The sequence below is a fragment of the Protopterus annectens genome, chromosome 1.part1 (genome assembly GCF_019279795.1).
Source record: "Protopterus annectens isolate FY-2018-M chromosome 1.part1, PAN1.0, whole genome shotgun sequence".
NCBI classification, from domain to species: domain Eukaryota; kingdom Metazoa; phylum Chordata; order Ceratodontiformes; family Protopteridae; genus Protopterus; species Protopterus annectens.
This window is the reverse complement of record NC_056726.1, coordinates 848,734,173-848,760,040: the sequence shown is the minus strand read 5'-3', so window position 1 is coordinate 848,760,040 and position 25,868 is coordinate 848,734,173. Positions and strand designations below refer to the sequence as shown.

The following is a 25,868-nucleotide window of genomic DNA, read 5'->3' as shown; positions in this document are numbered from 1 at the left end:
AAGCATTTTTCAGCCAAATTTACATCCGGTATTGGACACATTTTGTAAAAGATGTGAACATGACTTGTTGCAAGCTAGTAAAATATGTGAACATGACTTGTTGCAAGCTACCAACAGTGGCATGCTTAAAAGAAAGCTTTGTAATCTGAGTGCTTCAGAGAAAGAAGCACTAGTGTCTTTGCAACAAGATGGTGATAGAATGATAAAAAATGCTGATAAAGTCAGTGCCATTATTGTAATGGATTATGAATATAATTTTAATACTAATTTTTCTACTTTGTTAGATGAGTGTTTATGCTCTAATTAATTTTGATGTGATGGATATCATGAAAGCTGAGGTTGATGCTGCTCTGTTTCATTGTTATGGCAGTCATATTATTATTACTAATAAATTATGTACCTACTTATCTGTTGAGGTCCCATTGATTCAGTTTTTCCATAGACTCCCAAACATACATATGTATTACAACCACCATTTAGACCTATTGTCTCAGGAAGTGGTCGGCTCACAGAGCCCTTTACTATATTCATTGAAAAGAACCTGAGACCTCTATTGGAGAGACAGGAACAGGCATTGAGATACAGCAAACAGTTTCTCGAAGATTTGTACAAATATAGTGTAAATGGGAAGTTGAGCTATGGCTTTTTTGTTAGTAACAATGGATGCTGTGTCATTATTTACTGCCATCCCTCATTCTTTGTGAATTTCCATGCTGCATGAATTCCTTGTTAAAAACAGCAAGTATACTCCAAGTAAAATTGATCTCATTTGCATGTTCCTGGAAATTGTGTTAGAAAAGAATGTATTTCTTTTTGAAGGACACTTGTATTTACAGAAGGGTGACGTAGCTGTGGGCACACCTTGTGCCAATAGCTACACCAACCTAGTCATGGCCGAATGGGAGAATAACTCCCTTTTAAATTTGGATGAATATGCCCCACTTGTAAGCTTCTACAGGAGATTTGTAGATGACTTGTTTTTTGTGTGGGGAGGGACTGAAGAACAGCTTATGCTGTTTATTAGTTATCTAGAGTCCACTCCCTCTTTCCTAAAATTTGCATACAAGTTCTCTACTAGTGAAATAGATTTCCTGGATGTGCTAGTCAGTATTGACACAACCAGGAGCCTTCAGACTAAATTGTATAGGAAATCTTGTAGGAGGAATGCCATCTTTGCATAGGGATAGTATGCACCCTGGCCATATATTTCAGAATGTTATCAAGGGTCAAACAGTGCGAGTGCCAAGACTGAATAATTGTGGTGAAGATTTCAGGCAAGATGTCCAGATGCTTAGAAAAGAAGTTCATGAAAGGAGCTGTAAAGCATGTGAGGTTGAAAGGAACATTAGTATGAGAGCCACACAAAGGGTAAATAAGGCAAAACCATATTTTTCAAACCAAGTTTTTGAAGCAAAGTCCCCCCAGGCCATTAGCAATAGGAATAGTGTGCCTATATCTTTATTTTATACTAGTGCTATGACTGGCATAATGAACATTAAGTCGAATTGGTCTATATTGAGTTTAGACAATGATATTGCAAATGTTGTTGGTCACAGACCAAACTTTATTTTTAAGAACAAGAAATCTCTTAAAAGGCAGATTTGCTATAAAAATGTAAAAGAAAAAGATGAGACTAGGTGGTGGCTGGGCAATTACTAGACAATGCCTTACATGCAATTTCTGTACATTTATTAACACATCAGCATGTTTTATTCATCCAGTCACCTATTTTGAGTATAAATTTGAATTTGAAGCTAACCGTCGAACCAGGAATTTGATCTGTCTGGTGACATGCACAGTTTGCCACTGTTTCTATGTAGGAAAAAACAACAGGTCACTGATGGAATGAGTCAGGGAGCATATGTATTGTATTAGGAGTGGTGACACCAAAAATGCACTAGCCAGACATTGCATGCTGAATGAAAATGAACATGGCTTTAGATTTCAATTTGTTGAAATTATTTCTGAAAATATACATGGAGGTGATGTGAAAAATTTTACTGAAAGCAGAGAATTACATTGGATTATTCTATGGCAAGCTGACAAATACCCAGGTCTAAATGACAGGGTTTCTATTAAGCCTGCACTGAAAGCACAATGTCTCTTTAAATGATACAAGTTGAAGCTAAGTTTTTACTCTTCTCTGATATTTATTGGCTGCTTTGAACTAGAGTGAATATATTAAAAGTGTTTGCTGATGCAGTTTTTTATATGGTCTGATGAAACACTAGAATTTGGTGTGAAAGCACTTACCTCATTAAATTTATAACATTTTATGATTTTAGTTGTGTTTCTGTGCCTTGTTTTCTTCACTTACGTTTGTTGTTTGCTTGCAGGCACAGTTTGTTCCTTGGGGATTTCATTCTTTGTTTCTAGAAGGAAGAAACTGTTGCAGAAAAAGGTGAAGTCCCAAGACTGGAAAAATTCCCTTATTAGCCTCAACTAAAAGTTGAGATCCCTCATCAAAACCTCCAAAGTCAGCTGTGAAGGCAGAATTGCAGCAGACACTAAAAACAACCACAAAGCCTTCTTTAGTTATATCAAGAATATCCATGGCAATACCTAGATTTGCTCTAAGTTACTGCACAATGGTACCTCCTATACTGAGCCAACAGATATTGCCAACATACTGGCTGACAGATTCAGTGCCAACTTTACCCCCTCCCAAAGGACCAATCTCAATACTGGAAGAATGCCAGGCACCCTGCATTACTGCAGCACAGGTAAAAGCTGCATTTTCTAAGGTCAAGAATACAGCTTCCATGGGACCTGACAATATCCCTGGTTGTGTTCTACATGAATTACAAAGTGAACTGGCACCACATCTGTGTGCTCTGTTCACTCACAGCCTCACTTCATGCTTTGTTCCTACCGAATGGCACACTTCTACAGTCATCCCTCTCCATAAACGAGGAGCAACTACAGACCCTGAAAATTATTGCCCCATTATCCTGATGAGTCTCATATGTAAGGGTATGGAGCACATCATCATGGACCAAATTAACAAGGATATAGGGGAATCTCCAAACTCTAGATCCCATGCAGTTTGGTTTTGTGAAAGGTAGATCATGCCTGCTCAACCTGGTTGACTTCTGTGAATCGGTCATCAGAGCAGTGGATGAGGGTAAGGCAGTTCATACAGCCTACCTTGATCAGGCCAAGGCCTTTGATACCATTCCTCACTCAGGAATTATTGATAAACCCACCAGACTAGGCATCAAACCCCATATCGTTATGTGAATTGCAAATTGGCTCATAGATAGAACTCACAGTGTACGAGTAGCGGACTTCAAGTCAGACTGCCGACCAGTCACTATTAGAGTCCCACAGGGATTGGTCCTGGGTCCTGTCCTGTTTGACATCTACTTCTCAGAAGTCCAGGCCAACACGGAGGGACTCTGGCTGACCAAATTTGCAGATGACTGCAAGTTGAGAACCATTATTAACTCCCCACGTGATGCAGACATAATACAGAAAGGCATCACTGAGACCAGTGACTGGTGTCGTAACAATGGCCTTAAGCTTAATGCCAAAAAATGCGTTGTCATCCCCTTTGGGAAAAACTCAGCTCCCACTAATTACCACATTGATGGGAGGCTACTGAACACTGAAGGCGTTATAAGAGATCTGAGGACACAGGTTGACAGCAACCTCTCCTTCAACCACCACATTACCATTGTGGTCAGAAAGTCCTTCTGTGTGGCACATCTCATTACCAAGTGTTTTGCATCCAGGAAGAAAGAGGTAATCATTTCTCTATACTCTTCCCTAATTACACCAATCATAGTGTATAATGTCCTATTTGGCCATGTACCTCACTAGACACCTGCAACAGCTGGAGAGACCATAAAAGTACCTCACGAAGAAGATCCTAGGCCTTCAACACGTCCTACATGGGCAGACTCAAAAAAATCCAGCAATTCTCTGTCTCATATCGTCTACTAAGAGACGATGTCTGCTTGACTTACAAAGCCATGTCTAACCCAGGTCTGTTAGAAATGCTACATCTAAAGAAATCCCAATCTTTCCCCACCACACACTCCAGAGACCTCAACCTCATTACCACAATCAACAGAACATGCTGGAGGGACAGGTTTATAACCCAGAGACTGCCATGCTCTGGAATAGACTTTCCATACATGTCAAGCAGAGCACCTGACTAGCCCTCTTCAAGAGAAATCTTGATGAGTGGATGGGAAATAGAAAGTTCACCCCGGGGATCACTCCAGTACCGCTACTTGATAGAGGCACTGGGAACTAATGACGGGTGGCACTATGCCAGGGCATTTCTATCGGCTAGGCTTGTAAAGGCCCCAGGGCCATTATCCTAGTACACACCTATAAACCTATGAACCTATAAGAAATAAAAACTATATCTGAAGTTCTCGCATCATGGAGATATTCTCTTATATCACCTATATTAAAGCAAGATAAAGATCATACACAATGTTCTACTTATCTTGTTTCCCTTTTAAATGTTGATTATAAATTGTTTGTCTAGTTTAGCTAATAAAATTAATTTAGTATTTGATATTGCCAAAATTATTTGATAATGTTCAAACTGGGTTAATTTTAAACAGACGGGTACCAGATAATGTAATCAGAGTAAACACTATGCAAATAAAAATAAGTTATAAAAAATTAATTTTTAAAGCAATTTATTTTTAAATATTAAAAATCAATTATAACTTTAGATTTAGATGAAACGTTTGATTCAGTAAACTGGATTTATCTAGTCAAAAGTGCTAATAGATTATTTTCTGTCTAGTTATTTTAAAATACAAAAAGGTACAAAACAAGGTTCCCCATTATCACCATTATTTCCATTAGTAATAGAACTTTTGCTAATTCTGTTAGATCAAATAATAATAATAATACAGGTGTATCTTTCGCTGATTAAAAATTCAGATTGTTACTGATGATATTCTTCTTACAATAGGGAATATGGAAACAGTATCATTAAGCATATAACTAGTTTTATGAAACATTTTGAGTTCAGTATTTAAGTTAAAAACTCAGGTAAAAAATTTTAATTGGAGAACTACTCAAATTAATTATCTTGGTACCACTATTATCTCAAATTGGAAAGATATGGTTTAAATTAATATCAAACAGGTTACAGATAAAATTACACAATTGGTTATTAGTTGAAGTAAGTTTTCTGTACTATGGAAGAATGTCTGATATTAACTAAGGGTCTGTATTAGAATACCGAACATTCAAAATGTCGAGTGTTCTAATATCGAATCCTATGAATCGAAAATTTAAAATATCAAACATTCAGAACAGCAAATTTTTTCCTAGGGAAAATATTTGCTGTTCCAAAACACATACACACAACACAAGCACACCAAACAAACAGCAATCCACACACATACACCTAAACTCTTACGCCTAACCCTATACTAAACTATCCATACACCACTAACTATCCACTTACCTTAACCCAAACCCTAAGGTCCTTCACTGTCACACAGTCACCTCACCTGTGCCCTAAATCGCCTACCCCGCCCTAACCCTCATGTCCACACAATCACACACTTACCTGACCCACGCCCTAACCCTAACTCAACTAACCCGCCCTAACCCTCACATCCACACAATCGCACACTTACCTGAACCCGACACGTAACTTTCCACCACAATGCTGAAAATACCGAAGCAACAGAAACGGACAACCAAATTCTTTCCCTAGGAAAACATTTGGTTTTCTGTTTCTTCGATATTTTCAGCGTTCGCTGAAAATAGGTAGATGTTAGAACACTCTAAATTTAAAGCGTTCGGTGTTCTAATATAGACCCGTTAATTAAGATGATAATTCTTCCTAAAATTTTGCCATACAATCATTAATTTTAAATCCATCAAAAACTTCTATGAAGAAGATAAATAGTCTTCTTCTCACAATTCTTTGGTATCCAAATAAACCTGTCATTTCTTTTAATTGGCATATGAAAAATTGGGTAAATAGTGGCATGGACTTTCCAGTTATTGAATTACATAGAACTACCACCATATTGGAATTTGGCATAATAAAACATCAAAATGGAAACAAATACATCAAAAATGTTTATTCAGTAGTAATAAATATGTTGCTGTGTGTCGCAATTAAATTGTTCCTAATAGTGTTGATTGTGATTGCTGTATAAATGTGAATAGTATCTCGTACTCTTCCTTGTATTAATCATATTCTCTCTTCTTTTTGGAAGTTTATTTATACTAATTTTATTAAAGATTTTTTCAATATATTCATTTGCATATAATAATGAATGTTTAGAAATATATAATTTTAATAAAATGTTAGAACTGAAAGCATACAATAACATAATTTATTGGCATCAATTCCTAAATAGGAGTGAAGTTCATTCAACAGAAAATCTTCTCTGTAGATGCAATCCAGATTCTAATAATGGTTTAATTTTAAAGATTTCAAGAGAATATGTTAATATGAAGTTAAATATGGTATTTAACTTAAATTTGGAGCCCTTTCCAAAAATGTTGTAATTTTTAATTAATATTAATAATAAGTCACTGTATAGTAAGTCTTGTTTAACAATGATTTGTAGAATTCTTAGATTAGATTCTCTACACTCCGATAACATCTATTGGAACTGTTCTACAAAATTTAGTAATGAAACTTTTTCAGATGAAAATAAGGTAGTATTAAAATTGGCAGATAAAACTACATTTTTATTATATTGGAAAATTTTCACCTGAAAATGTTTTCATCAATATGTTGTTACACCAAATAGAATGAATTAATGTACAGATCAGTTAAGATTAATTCCTGGAGATTTGACTTGGACATAGTTGTAGATTGGGTGCATATGGTGTATGAATGTTAAGTAATTTCTTTCTTTTCGAAAGAAGTGAATAATTGTATTCAAACATTGTGGTCTGATATGTGTAATTTATCTAAATCATTGGTCTTTTGCAATGCTCCGATTCCTGTAATTAATCCTATAACACAAGTGCATCCTCTCTGGTCTATACTACCAACATCTAGGAAAATAATAACTAAGAACTGGAAAAATAAAACTACTTCCTCATGTGCTGAATTTACTAACTTAATAAAAATTGTATGCAATCATAAAGTACCTACTATTATGGTGAGAACAACAAATGTTGCACACTTATAAATCTTGGCTGAAATTTGTGATTTGCTTGAAAAATATTGATTGTTTTAACACACACACACACACACACACATATATATATATATATATATATATATATATATATATGAATTGTGTGTGTTATTCATATTATGGACTTCTGTACATAGTTATTTGTGCTGTAAACATTTTTGATAACATTTTAATAAAAAGTTAAAAAATACTTTACAATAAAATGTGCAATTTATATCATAAAATGTTTCATAGCAGTACTGTTAAGAACAGAAATTGTTTTATGTGCAGTTAACTTCTTTCCTCTTCCCCTCCCCTCACTGTTCTTCCAAGCAATAATGACATGAAGTTAGGCAAATGCTTTTCAGTTCCCCATAGATTTAACAAATATTAACAGATTCAACAAAAGTCCACTCTTTCTTGTACAGCCATATTTCACAGATGCAATCAATGCCTTACAGTTACACATTTATTCACCAATTTCCATTTTACTGGTCTTCATCTCCCAGCTCCAGACACTTGTTTAGTTCCAAGGTAATTCTGATTCTTCTGTTCAACTCCTGTGCTTTTTCTGTCTCTCAAGCATTTTTCCATGGAAAATTGAAACTGTATCACTGGCAAAGATGTCATTCTATTCTACTGTTGCAGTATTCATAACATGAGGGAATTCCCTGCCAAGGGTGACCTGACATCCAGCCAGTATAAAGCTTCTTCCAGTTGTCCTAACTTTTCTTATTTGAGTTGCTATACCCCTTCAGTGTTGCCTTTATTTTAATCAACTCTGAGCACATTTGACTTATTTTTTCCTCTAGATTACTGGAAACCATGTTTTTTACCAAAGCTGTAGCTTGAACTACTTTTCAATAAACAGCTTCAGGGTTCCTCCCAGTCATTGTTTTCTCTTTAACCTTTTCTTGTTGATTTTCTTTCAGGGTCTTATAGTTTCTTCTTTGCTGGCATCCAGTGAATGTACTTACTACTTAGTAACTGAATTTACTAAAAGTGGCAAAGTTCCTGACCCTTGTCTTTCAGTTTCATTTTTCACAATGGAAGAGCTGAAGTTAAGCTCTTGATCAATGTGCAGCCACCTTGTAAAGCCCTTCTGGATGTACACTGAGACACTTCCACCTTCTTCCCATCTTCTGTACAGTTGCTGGTCTAAATGTGTGGAAGGCATTATAGCCCTGAACAGTTGGAGTGTTGTGCACTATTTCAAACCATATCCCAGTCACTACAGTGCAAAGACAAGTCCTGAACTAGCCCAACATACATGAGAATGAAACTAAGGTTTAATGCAAACAGTCCACTTAGGTAGACTTCCAGGATGGCTGCACACTGAGTAACAGCTTAATTTCAGCTGTTCCAGTGTGAAAACAAAAACTCAGAAAAAAAACCAGTTACTTTGTCATTGGTAGTAAATTTCAATTACTAGCTAGTAAGTGCACTAGCTGGATGCCAGCAAAGAAAACCTGAAAGAAAATCAACCACAAAAGGTGAGGAGAAAACACTGGTTGGGAAGAATCCTGACACTGTTCTGCCAAAAGCAGATCAAACTCCAGCTTTTGTGCCTGACAACTTCCAGTAATCTAGGGAAAAAAATAAGTCAAATGTGCTCAGAGATGATTAAAATAAATGAAACACTGAATGAGAATATCAATTCAAATAAAAGGCTGGAAAAAAAATGGGAGAAGCTGTAAACAGATATTTAGATGAACTGGTAAAAACTGCAAAAATCAGAGAGATCAAAATGGAGAAAAGGCTGTCTGAGAACGACACTGCTCAAGAAGAGATGTTTCAAAAACTAAAAGAATTGAAGGACGGAGGACATAGTGTCACATGTCTCTTGTATTCAGATGAGACCCTGAGGCACTGTGATGGGTTGAAGCTGTATTCTACATAAACACATCAGGCGCTGTAACTGGGGCATATATTTAAGCTGACTGACTTATTACTTCAAACACACTTGTATGTGCATCTCCATTCATGCCTGCATTCGGTCCGACTGCCTATACAAAATGGCACTGATCTTGCATATGCTCAGTAACTTATATGCACATGCTATCTAGCTTCAGAGGCTGACTAGGTACAGTACACACAGTGATCTATACATAGGGAAAACTTGAGATTTTTTTATTGTACCAGAGAAACTGGAAGGAGCAAACTGTATTAATTTTATGAAAGCATAAATAAGCAACTGGACTTGGTATTTCACAGAAGGATTTGTTAATTGAAAGGGCACATTATGTGTATGCTCCAAACCTGATCATGAGAACACAGCCAAGACATCTAATAGCAAAGATACAATCCTACCAACAGAAAAAGTTGATTCTAACAAAACTGGCAGAAGGACAAAGTACTAAAAGTTGGAGACAGTAGTAGAGTGTGGAAACTGATTGCTCACTGCACTCCAGGCAGAAGAGGAGTAGATTTATTCCAGAAATCGAGGAATGCTGAGAGGCAGGTGTGAGATTCAAGCTCCTGCATACAACTGTCTTTGTCATATTTTTTCTTGCAGGGTCAAATTCAGTTTTTGATGCAGAACATGCTTAGGAGAAAATACAAAAAGTTTGTCTAACAAAAAGTGAGCTGTCAAACAGAAGCGGACTCTATTTCTTATCATTCTGATAATCGAGCTCCTAGAAGGACTATGCCAGTGAAATATTTTACAATTTTCTAAAGGAAAATGTTTGAGAGGCAAAGAAAAGGACATGCGTTTACTAGAATAACCAGGAGTATGTTGGAAGTGAACTAGAGACTGGAGTTGGGATATGTAGATCAACAGGAAGAATACTAGCAACTCAGGAATTAATTAATAAATTTGGGATTACAAAGCATCAGTCACATATTTGAAATATGACGGAACATGAAAGCCTGAATGGATTGGACTTTTTTTTTTCTTTGTTAAACTTGCAGGGGCTCCAAAGCATATTCCCTACTTCATGTCATTAATGTTTGGAAGAACATTAAGAAGAAAGGAATAGGAAAAAAAGAAGTAAGTGTAAATAAAATAATGTGTGGTCTTAACAATATTTTTTAAAACATGATATGTATGCTGAATGCTATATAGTAAAACATTTCAGTATTTTTGTATGTTATAAGGATACTAAAATAAACAGGCATCCCTTTTTTACCCCTTCCTTCTTTCCTTCATCTTGTTTAGTTTTAAGAAATGTAGGCCAGGCAGTGTAAAATGAGAAAAACGCCTGGACAAAAGCATTTTAAGACAACAGGCTATAATCTTAAGTTGTTGAGGGTGAGAGGCATGTTGTGAAATTATACAGAGGACGATTGGTAGCTTTTTTTTTTTTTTTTTTTTTTTTTAACCTTTGTGTAGAGGAATGACTGGATTAAGGCCCTCGGAATCAAGTAAATGAAAGAACATTGAATGTAATGAAAAGTTTTCCTTTAGCAATAAATGTTCATAGTGAAGCATGAGAAGCTTGTAGCTAAAGGCAACTCTGTATCTGGTTCTCATGTTCTTATGTTTACAGTCTGATAAGAGGGCATTAAAAACATAATATTTTTTCTTTCAGTGGCTAAAAGACAATGTTTTCTGAAAGCATTCAAGTTTTCTACATCTGTGAGAGGAATAAAGATAAGGCAAAAAGAGAAGCAGATAGTGTAAGCAGAAGCACAAGCTGTATCATGTATCCTAGAATGGATAACCTTCATTTTAGGTCAGTTAAAGCAGCCTGTGAGTGTAACTGTCAGTCTGGCATATTTGTTCCTTTTAGGAGTGCTAAACTTAAGTATTTGAAGATGTACATAGTTTTGTGAGTTTGTATTAAGTTAATAGGTTATGGTAGTGGTTTTTTTTATTTTATTTTTTTTTGGTTTGTTTGTTTGAGGGTTTTCATTAAAACAAAAAAGTGTTAGAAGATATGACGTAGGTTCAAATGAATATGACAAGAAACAACTCTATAAAAGATCATCCTGCCTAACATTAGTGTGTGCATGTAACACAAGGCTGAAATTAGGCAGAATTTGCTCATTAGTTAATGAAACTATGGCTATGGCAGGTACTCCTCCCCACCTGATCATGATCATGCACAAACCCACACATTCATCCATAAACACAGACACACATACCCTACCTATCCCCACTAAGTAACCCCCACACACACACACACACACAGATGTGCCCTCACATACACTTAACTTATACTACTCATAGCTCTACATACATGCATATACCCAGAAACACTGTACCAGACATTAGTACTTCATTTTTCATAGTGTTATATACTTTGTTCTCCAAATCCCATGTTATTTTAACTTTGTAGGTAGATTGGGTATTGTGCAAGATTGTCCCTGTTGTCTAGTGCCCCCATATATCTTTAATGCTGCTCAATCTGCTGTTCTAATAACCTTTGAAGTGACTTAGGGAATATGTGTAACTGTCCTTGGTGTCTAATGCCTCCTCTTCGGTATTGCAGAATTTGATCATTAGTCAATGAGAGTTTTGGTATGGCAGGCAGACCTTGCCACTTGATCATACACTTGCACTCATCCACCCATTCACCCAAAACTACACAGACACACATCCTGCCTATCCCCCTAAGTAACCCCGCTAGTTCGACCACAAAGACAGGCAGAGAGAGACACACATATACACACACACATTTATCTTACACCACTCATAGTTCTGCATACACACATACACCCCGAAACACTACATGTCCTCTAAACTCCCTGGCACTTAACTTTTAAAAGTAATGGATAAATGCTAGTTTTTGGTTGAGTTCATTACTGCAGCTTGGGAGTAAGGACTTCCACAACACGGTAGTTTTATGAATTGCTTGGCTGCATAGATCACTGCAGGTATTGCTGGAGGAGAGCATATGGCTATGCTGTTCCCCCGGAATGTCTTAATAGCATTTGCTGGAGGCCAGAGGGACAGCCCACTGCAGTAGTACACCTCTTTGAGGCAAAGCTCTCTAGAACGTCTGTCTTTGAATCAGAAACTGCTACCACCAGTGATAAAAAGAGCTTACTGTTGGTGGCAGCATTTTTGAATTCCAGCCAGAATCTATTTATGCCCTTATAATACTGTATTATGATAGTTTGATAGAGCTTTTCTTTGCCTTGGAATTCGCATACATTCTTTCTGTTATCTTATGGTGCTGTGCATCTTTTAGTGGTGATTACTTGCATCTGGCTTGCTCATTAACATTTGACAGTAATTTGTCCATTACTGCTGTACAGTTTTATACAAAATGTGTTTAAGTGCATGTTTTGCATTTTGCTGTACAGATTCCCAAATAAGAGGGAATCCTAAGTAATATAGGTTTGTTCTGGCTGATTGAGCATTAGAAGTATGTAAGCCTGTGAAATAAAACTCACTAACTCAGTCTTTTAGGTTACTCAGTCTTGTTTTATTGCTGCTGCAGTGCCATTTTATTTATCTATTTTATTTTTTGTGAACAAAGCACGTGTACTAATGCAACTGTGGTGCATTTCTGTAGGTGAACATTAATAGTTAATAAAGTCTGTAAACTTGCAGGCATCTTCCCACACCACATGCAAAAAATACACACACGCCTTACCTGTACTAATCCAGAAAATTTCTTTTTCTTTCTTTTTTTTTCAGAGAATGCAGCTTGATATAATTCTGGAGAGTCTGCAGGATCAGTCTCATATAGCATCTCTGCTGGGCTACAGTTGTCCTATAGACCTGCTTGATGGACAGGCCCTGAATTCAGCAACAAGTTTCGTATCTTCGGCAGACTTGGAAAGTGACAACCATTTTCACTTGGTAGACATTCTTCTGAAAACACTGCTGCAAAATATCAGTTTCTACACTGTAAGATCATTTGACAGTGCATCCTGTCACTTTTAATAGTAAAGGTTATGCAATGATACTGTGTGAATTCCCATAACAAAACTTTATCTCTCTTGAGGAGTTTTGTGATGTGACATAGATTCCCCAGAATACAGTTAAGCATCATATGTTCGCCTTCATTGTTTTACCATATATTTTAACTTCTCAGCTTAAAAACAAAGCATTGTGTTTGAGGAAAACTAGTTTACACACACACACACACACACACATATATATATATATATATATATATATAAAATGCGTGTGTGTGTGTTAACTGGGTAAACCCATTGACCAAAATGCCTTGAGCATTGTCTCAAGTTACTTGCTTAGAGTCATACAGTGGGCAAATGGAGATAGAAGGAATCAAACTCTGTACACTTGACTACAGGAAGCAGCTTGTTAACAGTTCAGAACCTGTATATTTCTGCACAAATGAGAGAGAGATATACACACACACACACACACACACACACACACACACACACACATTCATTAATCGCTATAAGAACTACATGCGTTCAATGCTTGGTATATATTGCATGAAAACATTCTGACAATTAGTATTTTGAATATCTGATGTCAAAATATTGGTAACTTGCAAAATTATGAGTCTGCTTTTACCATTTGCAATGCAGTCTCATAACTGTTGCATTCAAGACAAAATTTTAAAAATACCACTTCTGAACTTAATTTTCTCTGTGATTGTCACAACAGTTTTTGTTATTTAGCTGGGTAATTAAATTCTGAGGATTGTAATTGTGATCTTCAGAATGGTGGAGCTGCAAGTCCAAATGTGGACTGATTTATATTTAGTCAGAGGTCACCCTAACTCTTAGTATTTCCCAAGTCTGTGGTACAGTGACCTCAGAATTAACATATCTAATGTAGCATGAGGTGCAGATACCCTATTTTAGGTGCAAAAATAGGCAGTAACCTTTGAAAACTTAAAAACATTTAAAATAGAGCTTCAGAATTTGCTTTTTCTTTGGCTTGCCATTATTTTATAAAATGGTGGGGCTTTTGCAGTCTAGTCTTGCACTTCTAATAGTTAACCATTTGGCTTACTTTTAGTATGCATGGTTTAATAACATCAACTTTTGTGGTTTATAAGTTGCTGCACACACATTTCTGGGTTTCTGTAGCTCTCTGAGTTTTTTTGATGTAGTTAACATACTTTTGTTGAAGACTGCAAAACCAGGCTTTCCTGTTTGGACAAGGTCTTTGGTAGTTCTGTCACTTTGTTGTGGAACTCTTTTCTACGATATGTGCAGAACTGTCCCTAGGAATCCTAGGGCAGTTCTAGGCTAGGATTCATTAATGCCTACATTATAAGTGCACACCATTTTGAGACTCTCAGTGCAGTGGCAGTTTTAACACCTCTGCAGTAGTGTGGGAGGAAGGAACTGTAAATTCCTATTGGACTACAAAAGAAAACCCTGAACAAAGGCCTGTAATTTAGCTGCTTTTCTGCCTGTAGATGGATAACGTCTAAGTATAGTGTAAAACAAGCTCTGAGCCAAACATAAATATGGGTGATTAAAGACCGAAAAGAAGCAGTCCTTTTACAGAAGGTATAGAAGATGACAGTGACTCTCACAAATCTCATTATACGTCAGTGGCATGGGAGTTCACAGTTTACTTCCTTATGTCTGGCATGAGTCATGCAAAGCATTATGGGAAAGAAGGTTGAGGAAGAACAAGATCACGTTGATACATCAAGCCCCATTAGTAGCCATGTTGTGGAAAACAGGCTAAAATTACAAATAAAGCGCTTAGAGTGGTTTTGTTGTGTTAAAATAGGTCAAGAAACAAAGACAGAGTGAAAAAAACAGATTTGTTTTAGTTCTAGGATGGAGTTTTCCTTTAAAGAGACACATTTATTAACACCACGGCCTTTGTCACACTACAACACAAAGGATAGGCACTGTTAGCTGTTGGGAGCTGTACAGTTTGCATTTATGTTGAAAATGGGAATACTATTCTACATCCAGACTCTGGTAGGTTGTTTACTTATACTTTATATGCTGACTGTTCAAGTAGGGATCTGGTGTGTCTTGCTAGATGCAGGAAATGTCCAGCATTTTATGTTGGGAAGACCAACCACTCTCTCACAGAGAGAATACGGGAACATGTTAGTGAGATCCATAGAGGAGTAATTACAAATGCACTAGCTAGTATGGTATAGATCATGTCTTTGCCTTTCAGGTTATACTTTGTGTGTTTTAATAGAAGTTTGGTGGCATAAGGAGTAAGACACAGGGCAGGTAGAAATGCATTGGATCATTACCTTGCAGTCTGACAAAGGCCAAGGTCTTAATGAGTGTGTCTCTCTAAAGCCTTATTTGGATTCCAGGAGATTGCATAGGTAATTCCTGACAGGTTATACAGCTTAACTGCATGTTTAAATCAGTTCTGTGCAGCAGTTACTTAATGGTCTGAAGCATCTGTTTGTAGATGTTTAAGCAGCACTTACCTTGTTTTATATGCATTTTTCTTTCTTTTTATATGGTGTTTGGATTAAATCATTTTTAACCCGCACAGTGAGGCCATATTCCAGTCTGCTTATTTTGCTATTTTAGTGATTCATTTTGAAGCAGAGGACTGGTGAACTTGAGATTGAACCTTTATTTTATTTTATTTTTCATTTAGGCAGTTCCTGTGATTTTTTTTTCCCCCTCAAGCATTTTCCTTTGGAACACTGGAAAAGGTTCACTGGCAAAGTCTCTCTATGAGCTTTACTCTCAGAAAAATGAGAAGCAGAGTCCCCTTCAACTTGCTGGTTCACTTTGTGTTTGATAAACTTTATTACCCCCTTAGTCTGTTCTGCAAAAGAAATGTCTTTGATCCTCCAGAAAAAATACTCTGAAGTCAGCTGAATACAGCATCTTGAATATCACACCTGTCTTTCGACATTTCTCAGTTCCTGAGTTTAAGTTTGCTTCTTTCTGGTATAAAGTGAATAATCATTTTCTTCAACCAATCTGCTGTCTCTAGTTTCTAATACTTTTCCATTCTGCCACAGTTTTGTCAGAATAATCTGTTTCTGCTAGTATGATTTCATCTTTACTAATGTAGGTCATGTTTGCTTTCTCATGGCCAGATTTGGAGCATACACTCAATGCACCCTTTCAATTAACAAATCCTGCTCTGAGGCACCAATCCTGTTGCTTATATATGCTTTTATAAAATTAATACAATCTGTTCCTTTCAGTGTTTTTGGCAAAACAGAAAATCTGAGGTTTTCTCTGGGTGCCCTGTCTTTTGACTACTATTTTTTGAAACAGTTCTTGAAAAGCCTGTTAATCATTTCGGCCTCTTGATTTGTGCAGTTTTATCAGTTCGGCTGAACAGCTAGTTAAAACATCTTCCATTTTCAGTCTTTTCTTATTTGTGTAGACATATTCCTTCAATAGTTCATTTATTTTAGTCACAGCTGAGCATATTCTGGATGTTTTCTCTAAATTACTGAATGTAATCTCTTGAACTAAAGATAAAGCTTTAACTGCTTTTTGTTGAACATTTGCAGGATCCTTCCCAGACTGTTTTCTGTTCACCTTTTCTAGTTGATTTTCTTTCCGGTTTTCCAAATTTCATCTTTGCTGGCATTCAGGCAGTGTTCTTACTAACCATTACTGTGTTTTACCCAAATAACAGTTTCGATGTTGCTCCTTTTTCTCAGTTTCCGTTTTCACATTGGGAGAGCTGAAATTAAGCTGTTGTGCAGCCATTGTGAAAGTCTATCACCTTGCCATCTTGAGCTGCTGTGAACAGCTTAGTAATGTATGGCATAAGTGTTAGTCATGTACGTGGTGATATTTGTCACAGCACATTTGGCTAAGTGCACTTTTGGACATTTTTTTCTACTTTAAAAAAGTCAGGGTTAGGCATGTATCTTACTGTTTATATAAGAGTGCTTACAGATTCTGTATTTCCTGGGGATGAGATTTGGCAATTTTTTCAAACATTTCTAGATATAGTGGTTTGCCGTCTTTACAATTTGTGTCTTCTATATGAAGAAAAGTTATTTTTTGGATGACAGTTCAATGTGATTAGTGTCTCTGGGTAGTGATACTGAAAATAAGGTGACTGTAACTTTTATTTTAACAGCTACAGCCACTTAGGCTTTTGTTCTTCTTTTGTAGTCATACTATGTTAAGTAGTCCAATCTCACCTTCATTTTTATATATCGGTTCGGAGCTGATCTTTGGCTCAGACTCGGCCGATCTTCAAGCTTGAAGACTTCTGGTGTATCCCATGGTGCACCAGTGCAATCCCCAGATCTCATTTGTCACGTCGACAAGTTCGGATGTGCTTCTCTTGTCTCTGGCTAAGTCTTTTGCAATTTTTTCATTAACTAGTGGTTTTTGCATATTTACTGTTATTTACTGGAAAGTGTGTGTGTGTGTGTATGTATATATATATATATATATATATATATATATATGTATATATATATATATATATATATATATATATATATGTATATGTATATATATATATATATATATGGCTTTACCTTAATTGTCCTGTGGTCTTGTGTGACCTTAGTAGTAGTATCCTGTGTATAACAGTAGTTAGGCGCAGTTGTGCTTTTTTGCCTAGATTGTTAGTTTTGGCGGTTTTGCCGTTCTTAATCAACAGGGGCGCCTATTGATTAATTTACGGTTAATCGGTTTATTGTTAACTGGTGGTCTTTGGTGGGGATCCGCTAAAGTCTTATTTACTATTGCATTTGCAAATTTTTTCATGCTTTATTGAATCTGTGTGTTTGTGGTGTTGTATACTTGGTCTGTTTGACTTAGAAGACCCAGTTCTTTCACAGGGCTAGGCCCGTTTAACTTGGAGGACCTAGTCCTCATGTTACTCTTTCATTGTATTTTTATTTGGACATTTTCCTGTGTGACTGAATGTCTGTCTGTTGGTCTGTTTTTTGTTTTTTAGTTGAAAGACCTAGTTTCCCCTTACACCAGGCTAGGCCTGTTTAACTTTGAGGACCTAGTCCTCGTGTAATTCTTCTGTAGGGCTAGGACGTTTTCGTTAGAGGACCTAGTCCTCAGTTATTCTTTCTCTTTTCTCCTCTGGTTTTGCTTGCATGTTTGCAATGTCTAAGGATAGCAAGGAGCATAAACCATCTGGGTTCAAAAAATGCATGAAATGCTCCCAGAAAATGTCATTAATGGATGGCCACAGTAGCTGTGTCTACTGCTTTGGAGCCATCCATTTGCAGGAATCATGTTTGTTCTGTCATGCTTTCTCACCTAGAGTGTTGCAGGAGAGAAAGAACAAGCTGATACTCAGGGGTCTTCTGAAGCCAACCTTCAAGGAAGCTTTATCTGATTCGTCGGCTTCTTCATCTAAGTCTTCAAAGTCAAGATCTGACTCCAAATCAAAAGGTTCGAAAAGGCCTTCTCCGGCACCAGCTGGTGTTTTGGAGCTGCCTTCAGAATTAACAAAATCTGTCTCCTTGACTCCTCGGTCTTTGGAGCCGAAGGAGAGCACCATGGTTTCAGAGTCGGTTACAGGTGCTTCGGTGCCGACTGCTGAACCTTTAGAAATAGTTGACTCTTCTGCACGGAGCCAGTCTGTAGAATCCCTACCGGTCTCCTTGCTGATCAAATCTCCAGTGCCTGCTAGGTTGAGATCCCCAACTTTATCTTTCAGATCTTCCAGGACTCTTTCGGAAGAAGATGTGGAGAGGGTAGTACTGAGACTCCTGAAGTTGTCTGCTCTGCCTAAATTTTTGTTGGCTCCGACCCAATTGGCTCTGGAGCCACTTGAACCAGTTTTGCCCTCATCCGTGATTCCTCCTCCAAGCCGTGTTGGCTTTTCAGAGCTGGAGTGCTTGCTACCAATGGTGGAACCCTCTGTTCTGGCTCCCCTTGTTGTTGCATTGGAGCCGAGTTCAGCTCCGACACGCTCGGCTCTGTCCGTTGTGTCCAGGGACCGAAGCTCTTCTGTCGGCGCTGATGGGGAGGGTTTGAATCGATCTTCATTGGTTCCGAGCCTTCCTCTCGGTGCTTCCACCAGGGTGAGCTCGGAACCTGCATCTGTCTCGGAGCAGATGGCTCGGGCTCCGGCACCATCCTTTGTGTCTTCGGAGCGGGGAGGGTCTTTGGAGCCAGAGAGGTCGGCTTTTGAGGTGGTGAGGAGTGTGCTGTCACAATCTACAGCCCCTGCCAGTCGTACAAGCACTCTTCCCCCCAGGGCTCCCACTTCGGTCTCAGTACCTACTCTCTCCGGAGACAGCAAAGACCCGCAGCCTCAGGAGCCACCAGCTGGTGACCCCCTCTCTTCCAGGTCCTCCCCAGAAGGTCCTTTCGAGCAGCCTCCTCGTAAGAGAGTATGCAAGAGGAAGCATATTGACTCCCAGGATGAGTCTCTGACATCAGACACTGACCTTGAGAAGTCTGTGGGGTCCCCCAAGTCATCCTCTGATGATGTCTCTCCTTTGTGGACATCCTGGAGATCCTTAAACAGAGGTGCGACTGGCCCACTGTCAACCCTTCTGATGAGGAGTCGGTGTACCTAAAGGCTTTCAGGTCTCAACCCTCTGCCTCTTGGGTGTCTCCACCTTTCGACGAGCTAATGGATCTTGTTAGTCGGAAGGTGTGGGATACTCCCGATGCTGTGGAGCCAGTTCCTAGAAGACCAGATAAGTTCCTGTCTGCCCTTCCTGGAAAAGAATTTTTGTCTAAGGGCGTTCCCGTAGATACCATGGTGGTGGTGGCGGCCACGAAGAAGGAGTTGGCGGAGACTTCTTCCTCTGTTCATCCACCAAACAAGGAGTCTCAACAGATGGACAGATTTGGGAAGCATGTATTTAGTTCAGCGGCTTTCACACTTTGATATCTGAAATATCTTACCCATTTCATGAGGTTGTAGAGGGATCTCCTCAAGGAGTTAGGAGATTCCATTCAGTGTGCTTGTCCTGAGGGAGTCCATGATAGGATCTCTGCTCAGTTGTCCACCCTAAATTTGGTAGTTAACTCTTCCATGTGGCTTATCTCCCATGCGACTGATGGAGCAAGCAGAGCAGCGGGTTCAGGATTTGCCCTTAGGCGCCACTCCTGGATGCTCTTGTGTAATTTTGCAGAGCCTTTTAAGTCCACCTTCACCAACACCCCATTTGATGGTTCCTCCTTGGTCCCAAGGTGAAAGAAACACTCACTCTGTGTGAGCAGGAAGGAAAGACTCTCTCTGCCGTGGGAGTCCGTTTTACCATCCCCTCCCGACCATACTCCAAAGTTCAAAGGGGAGGTAAAATGTGGTTCAAAAAGTCCTAGAGGGCCTTTCCGGACACAGAGTGAATCCTCCTTCAGCAGCAGAGGAGTTGGAAATGGTAGATGTCGCCCTAGAGGCAGGGGTGGTCTGCAGTACCAGCAAGGCCGTGATTCCTGTCGAGGGCGGCCATATCAGCACTCCTGATGTGGGGCCCAACTGCATTTCTCTGGGGCCAGTCGGGGGTCGCATCTCTTCGTATTCAGAAGCCTGGCTGAATATAACCCAAGACAAGTGGGTACAAAGAGTTGTTACCAAAGGATATCATACCCTTTTCCCGTTTGTTCCCAAGAAGATCCCAGATGTTCCACCCAATCACAGGGATCAGGCAACTGTGGAGATCAACAAGTTGCTCTCAAAAAGAGTCATCCAGCCCATCCCAGCAGACCAGGCAGGATCCGGAACTTACTCCAGGTTTTTTTTAGTCCCAAAACGAACCGGAGACTGGAGGCCAATATTGGACCTCAGCAGATTAAACGAATCCGTGAAAAAGGACAAGTTTCGGATGGTCACACTGCAATCGATACTCCCGTTGTTAGGGAAAGACTATTGGATGTGCTCTCTGGATCTCCAAGACACCTACTACCATATAAAAATGGACAAGGCATCAAAGAGATATCTGTGTTTCCGTCTGGGAGTCAGCCATTATCAGTTTCGTGCTCTGCCCTTTGGTCTCACCACAGCCCCCAGGGTATTCACCAAATGCATGGCAGTAGTGACAGCTCACCTGAGACGTCGGGGATTCAAGGTGTTTCCATATTTGGACGACTGACTCCTGACTGCCCCCACCAGGCATCTACTCCTCCAAAACAGGGACGCCACCATTCCGCTTTGTGCTCAAATAGGGATCTCCATAAACTGGGAAAAATCTGCATTACTGCCCTCGTAATCTGTGATTTTTATAGGCGCAGAGTTAGACACAGTGGATATGACAGTTCGTCTTCCCGCCAAAAGAGCACAAAACCTCATCTCATAAGTTCAGTGTCTTCTTCCGCTTCGGAAAGTCAAAGCAAAATGGATTCTTCAACTTCTTGGAATGATGGCCTCAACCATTCTGTTAATACCTTTAGCCAGGTAGCACATGAGAATCCTTCAATGGCTCCTGTTCTCCCAGTAGTCATTCCAGTATCTACCTCTGAGTCACCCTATTCTGCTGAAGGAATCATGCAGAAAGGACCTTCGTTGATGGGTAGCCCCCAACAACTTGTTCACGGGAGCTCCCTTTGTGCCTGCCCAACTCGTTGCCACTGTGACCACGGATGCCTCCCAGGTCGGGTGGGGGGTATTATCTTGTTAGGACTGTCCACGGCACATGGCAAGAACACGAGGCATATCTGCATATAAACATTCTGGAGATGAGAGCGGTGCTTCTGGGGTTGCAAGCACTTCAGGACTTTCTTCCTCCAGGGACGATTGCGATAACAATTGGACAACATGTCGGTTGTGTGGTATATCAACAAACAGGGCGGTACCAGATCTTACCCACTCTGTCGAGAGGCTATGTGAGTTTGGGAATGGGTGATTTCTTCCCAGCACTTTCTTGTGGCAACGAACATTCCGGGGACAACCAACGTGATAGCCGACAAGCTAAGCTGGGCAATCTTACTGCCTCACGAGTGGTCTCTGAAACGGGGAAATAGTGGAACAGATTTTCCGAAAATGGGGAAACCTTGCTGCGACCTTTTTGCCAGTCCAGTCAATGCCAAGTGCAGCAGTTATTTGTCCTAATTCCCCCTCCGGAGGAAACACCCAGAGACGCTCTGGTCCACGATTGGCCCACGGGACTGCTATATGCCTTTCCTCCATTCCCTCTTATCCCCAAAGTGATACAGAAAGCCAACTGACTGGGAAGCAAGTTGATCCTCCTTGCTCCTTACTGGCCTCGTCAGGTCTGGTTTCCCCTTCCTCGAGCCTCTTCTCCTGGACGATCCTTGGATTCTGGACCCAGTTCCAGATCTATTGACCCACATGTCGGGTCGCTACACCCCTCTCTCAACACCCTCAAATTGACAGCTTGGCTGCTCCAGTTCCATCTCTAGTCAGACTTCATGATGTTTCGTCATCAGTGTCCCATATTCTTTTATCCTCGCATAAACCTACAGTCAGAAGGCTGTATGACAGTAAATGGCAAAGGTTCTCTATTTGGGCACAGAAAATGAAAGTGAATCCTCACACCGCTCCCGTTCCTGTGATTCTGGAATTCCTTTCGGAGCATTTTCAGCAGGGATCTGCCGCGGCCACCATCAAAATACAGTTGGTGGCAATCTCTCATTTTTATTTAGGGTCTCCAAATGTCAACCTTATGTCTCATAAGCTATGCAAGACTTTCTTGAGAGGAGCCACTTTACTGAGGACCACCATTACAAGAACCTGTGGCTTCTTGGGACTTAAATTTTGTGTTGTCCAAACTAACATCCCCTCCCTTTGAACCGTCTCATTCATCTGCTTTAAAATATTTTTCTTGGAAGGCTGTTTTTTTGGTAGCTATTACATCAGCCAGACTGGTATCTAAGCTACAAGCCCTGTCTATTAAGCCACCTTATCTAGTCTTTCCTAAAGACAGGGTTTCTTTACGTACCAATCCTTCATTTGTTCCCAAAGTTTGTTCTTCTGCCACATTGAATCAGTCCATTGCTCTTCCAGTTTTCTTTCCCAATCATAGCAATGCAGCTGAATATCATTTCCAACAGTTGGATGTTCACAGACAGCTACGTTTTTATTTGCAACGGACCAAAGAATTTCGGAAGTCAGACCAGTTCATTTCTTTTTCTGACTCCAGATTGGGCTTACCAGTTTCTAAGGTGACATTGTCTAACTGGATTTCTAGTTGCATAGTTTTCATCTACAGTTCAGAGGGCAGACCTTTACCCTACAGGATCAAGGCTCACTCTACCAGGTCTCTGTCTACCTCTGCAGCCTTTCAAGCCAGGGTACCAATTGATCATATCTGTGCAGCAGCTACGTGGGCTACCCCTCACACCTTCATTACTCATTATAAGTTGGATTTGGCTTCTAGGGGTAGAGCATCCTTTGGCTCCATGGTGCTCAGGAGTATTTTCCAATGAGCCACCCAAGAATAAGGCACTAGGGACGCTGTCCCATATGTAAAAATGAAGTTGAGATTGGACTACCTAAAATAAAGAAGTTATGTACACACCATAACGTTCCATGTTGGTAGTCCATCTCACCCTTCATTTTTACCAACCCTCCCTCCTGCCCCCATCCTGGAAGATCTGGAGGTAATACTTTAAATTTCTTGGTTGGCGACCCTTTAGTATTGGTTTGTTGGTTAGGGGTTTCTTTTTTTTTTCTGTTTCTCGCGAGCAGCAAACAAGATCTGGGTATTGCACTGGTGCACAATGGGATACCTGCTTAGCCACGAGCCAGCCAGAAATCTTCGAGCTTGAAAATTGGCCGAGTCAAAACCGGGGATCGGCTCCGAACCCATATGTAAAGATGGACTACCAACATGGAACATTATGGTGAGTACATAACTTCTTTTTTTTTTCATGGATAATGCTAAATGCTAGAGTTAGAGCAGGCACACTGACTGCTGTATTCAGTTAATGTGCACATTTTAAATATTTTCATTGTATAATATTGGAGTTGGTGTATTTAGATAACAGGTGGTGTAGGGACTACAAAACATATACTGGGTAGATCGGGGACATCACCCTTTGCAAAAATGCTTTGACGGTGAAGCTGGATTTCAGTAGTCACTGTTTCACTCCCATTTCACTACTTTTTCATCACATTTCTTAGTTTCAGCAACTAATTTATTGAACTTTAGTCCTAGAACTGAACCAGTAACCTAGATTCTTGTTACAAACAGCATTATAGATGTTTGCCTAACTCAAAAATCCTTGGTCTGTGAGAAGAACTTAATTCTCTGTAACTCGGTACACATTTGGAATCTACTGTCAATACCTTACCTTCCAGCATATTCTGTAGGTTCATAGGTTGTACTAAGCGAATCACCAAGAACTCAGTCACATCACCCAGTACTGTGGGAGTCTGCTTAATGGTGGACACTGGGCATTCAGAAGTCTTTTTAGCTGAAACTGTATGTTTTTAAAGGGTCGTTTGCATATAGATTTAAGGTATCACACATTGAAAACTAGCTTGGCTGGGATGATTTCTGCAGTTTTTTTTACTGAATGGTTTGTCTTTGTGACATTTTTACCCTTTGGTTTGGTTACTGTAGAGGGTAGCAACACTTAGGATAAAACTACCATTATTAAAGTTATATAAATAAATACAGTATGTGTAGCATCCTGATTTAAAATCAATAAAAACAAAAAATATTTAGGCAGTGCTAACATGCCATTTCCCCTTGTGTTTTTTTTTTTTTACTCCAATGCCTGATGACCATCAGGTCTCCCCTTGATCAGAGATTATGCTGTCAGGGGGATGTCATTCAGGCAGCCATGAGGGGTGCTTTATTCTGTCACTAGCATCCTGACGAGGGAATTTTCATTTATGGCCTAACCCTTTCCCTGGTCCTAACATATGATCTTCTATATGTGCATAAATGCCACCACTTATAAGCTGACAAGAGCTACTGTCACTGTCTTTGGTGATCATGCCCTTGTTTTCCCCCACACCTATGTCATGATTAGCCTCCATTCTTCAGTTGAGGCTGTATGATTGGTGCAGTGGCACAAGTTGTATGGGAACCACAAGTCCTTCCTTCCCCCACCGTGCTTATTCTGCGGCATGTCTGCAAAGCTGTATAGAGATTCTAGTTACTAGGCAAGTGCTTTGCATGCTTTCACTGTGTGACAGGATCATCACAGTTGACTCTGTGTAAGGAGAAAAGGTACCTATTTTTCCTTGAGATGGCACTCTGGGATTTACCCTAAAGGGAAAGGAAGTAACTCTACTTACACGCAACATTTTTCCTGTAGGATTTGATAACAGTTGTATCACAGTAGAGCAGGTTAGGGCTTCTGCCTTTCAGCGCTTGGTTCTCCAGATTTTTCACTGGGATACCTTTTGTGCCAAGTCTGCATGCCCCTTCTTTGTGTGACTGAGATCTGGTTTCCTCCTGTATCCCTGAGGCATAACATACTTGACCTGGTGATCCTTCAAACTGGGTAAAGGTGTGAGTGCTATGGTTGTGAGTTCATTTATGTGTCTCTCTGTGTACGTGCTTATGTCCCGTGATGAGCCAGTGTTCCTTCCATAATTAGTTTCCCTGCCTATTACCGAGTGAGTGCCAGGAGAGGCTCCAGCTTTCTTGCAACTCTGAATTGGATTAAGCAGGTAATAAGAAAATGAATGAAAAAAAAATGATAGTTTACGGATCTTGAAAGGCTGCTATAACTAATTATTTAAATCCAGACTTTTTCTTTTTTACTTTTCTGAACTTTGAAATTTCCGCAGAGTTTATTTAATATTGTTTTCCCCAGCAACCCATAAAACATATGGCTTTGACTTTAGTTTCAACATTATTAAAGTGTCTGTAATCAGGTAATATACAACAATAAAGCATGAGAAATAAAATTAACAGTAAAACAATATGAGAAACAAATAAGAAAAATGCAAACAAATATAAATTGGTTTAGAGGCGCAGCACCTATGATTTAAAATAAATATATAAATCAGACTTAGTAGTTGAAGGCTAAGTCAGATGGGTAAGA

The 25,868-nt window shown here is 39.3% G+C and overlaps 1 protein-coding gene across 1 annotated transcript in view; it reads left to right on the top strand.

The window, feature by feature from the left end:
- LOC122815150 (probable E3 ubiquitin-protein ligase HERC1) overlaps positions 1-25,868 on the top strand; it is a 5,886,073-nt gene that overhangs the window by 1,407,968 nt on the left and 4,452,237 nt on the right. Inside the window, exon 14 of the mRNA XM_044087407.1 lies at positions 12,715-12,927. Within this exon, the coding sequence (XP_043943342.1) occupies positions 12,715-12,927 (213 nt within the window). The remainder of the gene's footprint in view (positions 1-12,714; positions 12,928-25,868) is intronic.